Source organism: Durio zibethinus, chromosome 13 (genome assembly GCF_047325235.1).
Source record: "Durio zibethinus cultivar Kanyao isolate XHJ-2024 chromosome 13, ASM4732523v1, whole genome shotgun sequence".
Lineage (NCBI taxonomy): Eukaryota > Viridiplantae > Streptophyta > Magnoliopsida > Malvales > Malvaceae > Durio > Durio zibethinus.
Window position 1 is genome coordinate 25,250,101 of NC_143174.1, and position 8,570 is coordinate 25,258,670.

The window sequence follows — 8,570 nt, forward strand, 5'->3', positions numbered from 1 at the left end:
TTGTGAAGCAAATGGGTTTTCGAGGCTCATATGAAGCATGGGCCAATTATAGAAGGAATCCCATTTTCTTCAAATTCTTGCAACAAGCTCCCTTCTTAATCCTTTTCTTCAGCTTCTGGTGATGGGAGGTGGTGGCGGCGGTAGCGGTGGTGGTGGTGGTGATATTGGCGGGATCGGCTCAATCTCTTTATTGTTCACTATGATATACTAAAATTTTTTCTCTCTTTGGTCCATTCTGTTGGTAAAAAGCAACGGGTATGTTGCTCTCTTTGCCGATCTTTTCCTCTCCTTTTTTTGAATTTTAGTGACGCTAACCTCTCTTCTGGATCTAGTTTTGTGCTTTTGCTTGCTTCATGAAGGAAAAACCCCCCATTTTCAAGAGAAATGAGAAAAAAAAAAAGTAAAAAACAAGTAACTAGTTGCAATTTGCAGGTTAGAAAATAGTGCAGTAAATAGGTAGGAGCTAATTTTGTGAGGAGTTGGTGAGTAGAGTAAATTTTTTAGGTCCCATGAACAATGCAGACTTAAATGCTCAACACTGTTTTATTGTACTCAGCCTCAGTGCCTGCAATTTGTTGTGCATCTTCTGGGGAAATGTGTAGACATTATTATTGTTGTTACATGTCACAACCCATTTAATATATAGCCAGTTGATGTAGAAATATTTAAGAAATTTTCTTGTTGAGATTTCCATTTCTATGATAAATTTGCAATCTCTTTATGCTTTTATTCCTTGTGTTGTTGTAGTATTTTTGTTCAATTTTTTTGGGTTTTGGGTGGGGAAGGTTGAGGGTGACAATTGCAAACACTGAAACTGCTGGTCTAGACTAGAGCACCTAGAGTTGGGCACCATGGAATAGAGTCTAAGTGGGCTATACTTTAAATGATAAAAGGGAACGACTGCCAGGGCAAGAAAAACAAAGGCAAAGACAAGAAAGTTGAGGTATGAGTGACGAAGTTGAGCTTGTTGTTCATGGAAGTGTCCTATCATTGTGCACTGCAAATTTGGGTTTTGCTTCCTTTTTGGTTTTTGGTATGCACGTGAAACTGGGTTGTGTTTGTGCTTGTGCTAGAGTGTAGACTGTAGACTCTCCTTTCCTCTTGTTTATCAGAAAACAAAAGAGTTCAGAATGTCATTATAATTTTTTGAATGGTTGATATCTTGTTGGAGCCTTTTCAGTGTAATTACCTGAAAGTGGATTTTCTAAGAGAGAATTCCCCGATTTTTGTTGCCTAATTTGGTGTTCACTAAAGTTAATCAAGTGGAGTCAGAATTAAGATGGGGAAAATGTGTTTGTCTGTTGGAGAATATGAATTATGAATGGAGATTCACTGATTTGATTGTGTCAGTTGGGTTCATTTTTTTGCAAAAATTTTCACCATCCTAGCAAAATTTTTAAGAATATGTCTCTTCGTTTTCCTGATTATGATACTTCTTTCATGTTTTTTATTATTTACAGATAATTATTGTTTCCCTTCCAAATATTTCATACTGATATGCTTTATAAAAGTATATTTCATGGGAAATAAGTGACCACATTGTTGTGAAATAGAAAAGAATCAACAAATCCTTTTGGTTGAGTATTCATCTTAAAGCCATAGAAATTTCGACTCGGCTTTGAGTCTGGATTTCTGAATCAGAACAGCGGTGGCATATGTCGGCAACTTTATGATTTGGTCTTATGGTAGTAGCAGAAGACAGATTTTACCTAGAAAATAACTATATTCAGAAAGTGGTTTATAAGTTATGACCCTATTTATTCTGTAGATTTTCTTTATTTCAGCATGTCATGCACCAGTTTCGAAAATCAGTACTGAGCACCTCGGTAAAATGTCTATTTCAAATTAATATTTGCAGACTCTGGACCCCCAGATTTTGAATGCCTATGTTTTTTATTGCTAGCCTAAACGAGCTCTGCTAGTTTTTTCAATTTTTTTCTATCCCTTTCCTTGATATAGTCATCTTTTCCATTACAGCTCAAATACTGTGCTTAGAGGTTTTGGCTCAACCATACCGCCACCACCCCTATATTGGAAACCTAAAGTTACTGCATGAAACTGATGTAATCAAACATTTAACAGATGAGTGAAATTAATGTTCAGGGAACCCCGAAGCATTTAATACCTTTTTAACTGGGTAGAACTCAGTTCCTGTAACTTTTGCCAATTTTTCATTCAATGACGTGCATTTCAGCTTGCACAAACGGCACTAACGGTATTAGCAGGTCCTGAAAATCCGGATGAGGACCCTGATTTAAAGTGACCCGTTCGGAAAGTAACCGCGTCCTCATTCTTGGATCGTTCTGTAAATTTTAGGCACTAAGACTGAAATTTTTTAGTCATCCAAATTTTCGTTTGGTAAATGTTACTGGTTTCTTTGCTTGGCTTCTTTTGTTTTCCTACTGTACTGCAAGGTTCAATGTTATTTTTTTTGATAATGACCATAAAAAATCGGCGTTATTCATTTATGAGTAGGTTGACTTTTGGCACGTTCTCTTGTGTTTAATGTTTCCATCAAACATCACCACGAAACACACCGACAGTTGTTGTGGTGAAAATGCTGCCCGTTACCATTACAGGTTATGTCCTTTAGGCCCTGGAAATTAGCAAATTGGTTTATTCTCATTTCCTTTCACATCCTCTAAAACCAAAATGGAAGACAAGCGAGCAATCACATCAGAATTCTCCTTTTAGCAAACAGATTTAAGGCAAGTCTTCGGATAATCAAAACTCAGAAATGAAGCTTTCCTTCATTGTATCTCATCACGACAAGAATTGAATACATGCTGTGTTTCCTGAATGTGGTAATAACCAGGTAGTAGAACTTGTCCCTACTGTCCTGTCTTTGAGCGTGAAAGAGGAGATGAAGAAATAGCAAGGGATAACTCTGGCCCACCTCAAAAAAATCTACCTGACAATATTAATAGGACTAACCAAAAAAATTGAAACACAATCACACAAATTCTGAGGGAAACAGTGCCAATAGCTAAACAAAACCCGAGGTTGAGCTTCAACAAGAGAAATGGATCCCATGTGCTAAATTTACAGTATGAGTTTTTTACAGCTACTATTTAACTATATATGTACACATAGTTTAATGTGAACAGAAGGAACATCCCCGTCTCACTGTCTGAGATCAGAAGCACTTGGGGATGCAGAGGAAGCAAATCTCTACACACAGAATGCTCTGTGCTGATATTCACCAAGTAAAATGGTACATGCATACAAATAAGGAACACGTCCTATGTCAGGCAATTAAACAACTGTTTGAATTACACAGCGGAATGGCAGGAAAGATGCACAAAATCTGATAACAGGCAAAAATATTGAAACAAAAGCGCCAATTGTAAGTGTCCCATTTAGATTAATAGTGAAGCTATACGTAGGTGACAAGAAAAGGAAAAACAAACGAATTGCAACTTACAAAGGAAAATTGCAGCCATCAATCACGAAATTTTGAACCAACCAAAAATAAATATGATAGAGCAATCAGCAAGTTTGCCAACCATTATATCAGTCCATGTCAAATATCTATCAAAGCAAGTATCGAGCACCATTTTTTTGGATTGGGGGGGGGGGGGGGTGAATGGGTGGTAGTTCAACATGGGTGGAAGGGGGACAACAGTTTTGTTGCTGCCTCACATGAAGCACTAGGTAAAGGCCAGTTTTTATCAACCATCATTTGTCAACATATGTCAGCATAATGCTAGTATGTAAGGGCTCAACTGACCCCTTGCAGCTTACAACCTTAGTATAATATCAATCTCACATTTCAAAGACTACAAAGATTTAGCTCTTCAGTAAACCCAGTAACATAAATACCAACAGCAAAAACAAGAAACTACGTAACTCAAGCAAAAATGGCAGAAACGCTAGTTCACAGTTCTTCAATGGATCCCTTTCTAACAAAGATAAGTACATTAAAAAACAACCATAACCAAACATAACTTATCCAATTCAAAATGAATAAATTCTAGTCAATTCCTCAATGGAAACTTTGATCCAACTAGCTCAATACTTTAACAAAAGGAATACCTCATGTTCAACTTGGATGCCATAATTGGTACACAATCAACCTCAAATTATTGTATGGCATACCAAAAAATAACAATAATGACAACAATTTCAAGCACAAAAGCAACAAACAAATACCCCAATCCAAAAACTCTTCAGGGAAATAACCACCAAAATCACCTGCATCATTGCTTAACATTCTCTAAGTACCACTTGTAAGTATCAATAAGCCCATCTTTCAACGAAACCTTGGAACTCCACCCCAATGAAGCGAGCTTGGAGCTATCCATGAGCTTCCTTGGAGTCCCATCCGGCTTCGAAGTATCCCAAACAAGCTCCCCTTCAAAGCCAACAACTTCCTTAACTAACTCAGCTAATTCCTTAATAGTAACCTATTTTCCACTACCAACATTCGCATGCTCCAATCCACTGTAATTTCTCATCAAGAAAACAACCGCATCAGCTAAATCATCAACGTGCAAAAATTCCCTTAACGGACTTCCAGTCCCCCAAACAACAACTTCTTTTGCTCCTTCCACCTTGGCTTTATGAAACCTTCGCATCAAAGCAGGCAAAACGTGGGAATTTTCGGGGTGAAAATTATCGTTGGGACCGTACAGATTCGTTGGCATGGCGGAAATTGCATCGAAGCCGTATTGGATTCTGTAAGCTTGGCACATTTTGATCCCTGCGATCTTTGCAACGGCATACCATTCGTTAGTGGGCTCCAGGGGGGCCGATAAGAGCGCATTTTCCGGGATGGGTTGGGGCGCAAATTTGGGATAAATACAGGAGGATCCCAGGAAGAGGATTTTCTTAACGCCGTGGCGGTAGGAAGAATGGTTTGGATTTGGAGGTTGATGGCAATGAAATCGGCTGGGTACGTGTTGTTAGCGTGGATTCCGCCTACTTTTGCGGCTGCTAGTACGACGTAGTGTGGCTTTTCAGTAGCTAAGAAGGATTCGACGTCGGATTGGCGGGTGAGGTCGAGCTCGGCGTAGGTGCGTACGACGAGGTTAGTGAATCCTAAAGATTGGAACTTTCGGACTACGGCTGAACCAACTAGGCCGCGGTGGCCTGCTGATTTGTCAGAAAAGAAACAATCTGTGAAAGTAAAACAAAAAAATAGTTAAACTTAAGTTAAGATTTGTTTGGGATCTCAGAGAGAAAGATAGAGAGACAGGGAATCACCTGTTTCTCCCATTTCTGGAGATTGGGAAGGGAAGATTCAGATTGGCAAAACCGTGAGAACTGAAGTGTCGGTTTGTTTTTCAACGCCAGAGGTTTTGCTTTGAAACCGATAACAATAGATCAGGTCTCTTTGGGTGTCTGGGGGTGAGTTGGGTTGGTTAGTAACAGAATTTTGGCCCACTAAACTTGGGTTACCAGGTTTTAAGCTCTGGGATTATTAAAGCTAAAATGTTCGGTCTTTATTTAGTTTCAGGAAATAGGATTCTTGACGATGTACCCACAAATGTGTGAATGTAAGAAATTTCGTTTGTCAATTTTGTCGTGGTGGATTTATGGATTAAGCCATTTAGGAAGCTTCATTTGTCGATTTTGAGTGGAGGAGCCCTCCAAGTATTAGGCATGGTGGGAGACCAGCGCAATAGAGTGGTTTCATGCCCAATCCATTGCGCCTATTTGGAACCCCAACAATACTTTCCATATTGAAAATGGACGGCCCAAGCCGGATCTCTTGTGAAACCCATTAGCTTATATTGGAACAAGAAAAGAAAGTCCCGTTCAAAGTTATTGATTCTCTCTGTCACCCATTAATCTGTCCCTAGAAAAAACCCGAACATATCAAGATTGGGAGTGAACAAGAAAAGTGAAAATTTTGCACTGTTAAAACACATTTCTCTCTGATTCATGATTACACATGATTCATGATTACATTAATTCCAAATTCATGAAAAGAAAATGATTGCATTAACTCTGATGATGACCGCCGGATTTTGTGTTTTCCTCGACGTGAAACGAAACAGGGAAAACAACATTCTAGTTTCTCCAATAGTAGAAAAGGAATGACAAATCAAATTTGATTTGTAATAATCTTACAACTCATATCAGTCCAAGTAATCAATTATAGAATTCAACTCTATTGCTGAGAAAGCACGGAAATGACATTGACAACAGGTTTGGGACCCCAAAGAAAGATTATGTCATCACCCTTTTTTATTTACCAAAAACATTAGAAGACTCGACCTGCCAAACTTACCCTGGTGCCAAAACTTGACACCATAATGTTTATTAACTCAAAAATGACAAACTTTATATGGCTCTTTCTCATCTCAGGCTGACGAAATACACTGACAAACAACTGCGGTAGCCACGTCCTCCTCTTCCTCCACCGTCTCCTTCCAGCACTGCTGCTGCATCGTCAATTTAGCCGGGAAGCGCACCGTGCACCTCTCGCCCTTGGAGGAATAAGTCCCGTAAACCACACACCCGCCACCGGGCAGATCCTGCTTAACCATATACTGACATGTGTATCCTTCCACGTCAGCACCTTCCATGGGCCATAAACAGAACCCACCGTGGCACGTGACCGCAACAGAAAACTCGTTCGGACAAAAACATGTCAGCACCCTATTAACTAGAGGTTCCAGCTTAACAGACTCGGTGTCGAGCGCCATGGCCTCGTAGCTTGCGTAACTGAACCCCTCTTCGGGGGTCACGTGCACCGTAGAGTAAGCAAACCCTTCGATCCCATTCATCGAATACCCACACGGGTCAAATTCGAAGTCGCATATCACGTGACTTGGAATGATGTCAGCAATTCCGGACATTTTCGTCATTTTACGTGCCGAACAATTCCCGTTACCCGGCTTTTTGTAGAAAACGCCTGCCTTTTGTCTATCCAACCCCGTCATGCACAATTCCAGAGTGATAACTCCCCTCTGATCTTCCGTCAACGGCGGTGCACATTTTGCTACAGCCGAGTAAACGTGCCAGCTCCGAGTTGGAAACTTCGGATCACCGACTATATAAGCCTCGGTAATAAAATCAGTGAAACATTCGTTTAACGAGGTAACTTCCTCGGAGAAGTTACGGTGAGGGGCAGGTTGGTGATCAGGGAAAATGAAGGTACCACGTGAGTAGTTGACTCGTGACACAGTGAGAGAGAGCGAGTTACTGAGCTGGAGAATCCGGGGGATTGATAAGAGAAGCTTTGTCGTTCCGCATGTTTTGAGGATGATTTTGTTTGGGTAAATGAAGAGGCTTGACTCTGAGAGAACGTAAGAGTCGAAGTTGGAATTTGAGAGCTCAGAAACTATGGTGCAGCAAGCTGGTTCAAGGATGGAGTCGAGTTGGGCTTTAGATAAGGCTCGGAGGCCCAGCCCATTTGGATCATTGAAGATGGGTGGATCGAAAAAAGAGATTTCCAGGCGTTTTTCGAAGCCTTCGAAGCCTATTGGTGAAGGAGGCGGTGGCGAGTCCATGTCGAGTTTCATCACTGGAAATTATTTTCTTCGATTTGGTATTGTTCAACGGCTGATTCCGTCTTTGATTCTCAGAAATTTTTGTTCAATTTCAGAAATAAATAAAACGAAAAGGAAAAGGCTGAAGAAAATGCTACTCTAAAACTGAGGTTGCCATCTAGCAGGAGCAGCATCAGGATGGCTTTCTAACGCACTGCAACAACAAAAACATTCAAAGAAACAAAATGTTAAGACAAAAAACGCTATAAAACTCGAAGAAAGATGAACAGAAAGTGCTTTTTTTTTAGGGGAATGAAGGAAACATACGTTGGAGTAAGCAGCAGATCGGAACTTTTCGATGTCACCGTTTGGACGAATGTCTTCAATGCTGTAACCGAGAGGAACTTCGTATTGTAAAGAATCACTGCTACTACTACTATTATTACACTTCTTTTTGCCACCCTTGGTCTCCATTACAACATCCACGCTCCCTATACCAAGAATCTCAATTAATCTTCTTTCTCGAAAGACTGAATCTCAGCCAAATCGGATTGAAACTTTTATGGAAGTAAAAGGCAAAACCCAATCTTTGAAGTGAAAAAAAAAAAACACACATGCAGAGCCAAATAAACAAATTATTAGGAACGCATTGTTGGTTAACAAAAGAAAAACTGAAGTTTTTATTAACCAAAAGTTCTAAGAAACGATTCTGATTAATGGAGGGAGAGCTTTAATAAAAGGGGAAGACTTGAAACCAGAAATTTTCGATCAAGAAATTGTTGCCGAAGAAAAAAATAGGGCAGGCAAAGAAAATCAATGGTGAGAAAAAAAATGCTTTTAAGGAAATCGAATTTTGGATTGATTGAAGAACACAGAAACGGGGAAGGGTTTTTTACTTTGTGTGAGTGAGAGAAGAGTGCGGAAACAGAGTATTTATAGAAGGCCAAAGAATTGGCTGGGATTGGCGTTAGTAGAAACTAAAGTTTGCTCTTATTGAAAATTAACAGAGTGGTTCGGCAGTAGGGGATTTGTGTTAAATCCCACGTGTCATAATCTTTTATATTATAATAATATTATTATATTTTATAAAAAATTTATTTATCATAAATTTTATTAACACTAAAAATAAAA

General features: G+C 39.6%; 1 protein-coding gene and 1 pseudogene across 2 annotated transcripts; both read right to left on the minus strand.

The window, feature by feature from the left end:
* Positions 1–3,934: 3,934 nt before the first annotated feature.
* On the minus strand, positions 3,935–5,372 carry LOC111304249 (GDP-L-fucose synthase 1-like; annotated as a pseudogene). Its single transcript, XR_016326791.1, has 2 exons — positions 5,206–5,372; positions 3,935–5,118 (listed from the first exon to the last, which is right to left on the minus strand). The product of XR_016326791.1 is annotated as a GDP-L-fucose synthase 1-like (transcript).
* LOC111304250 (S-adenosylmethionine decarboxylase proenzyme-like) lies at positions 3,935–8,327 on the minus strand. Its single transcript, XM_022900782.2, has 3 exons — positions 7,767–8,327; positions 7,637–7,653; positions 3,935–7,455 (listed from the first exon to the last, which is right to left on the minus strand). The coding sequence occupies exons 1-3, from the start codon at positions 7,911–7,913 to the stop codon at positions 6,309–6,311; spliced, it is 1,311 nt and encodes a 436-aa protein (XP_022756517.1). The 5' UTR covers positions 7,914–8,327; the 3' UTR covers positions 3,935–6,308.
* Between the last annotated feature and the right edge of the window lie 243 nt (positions 8,328–8,570).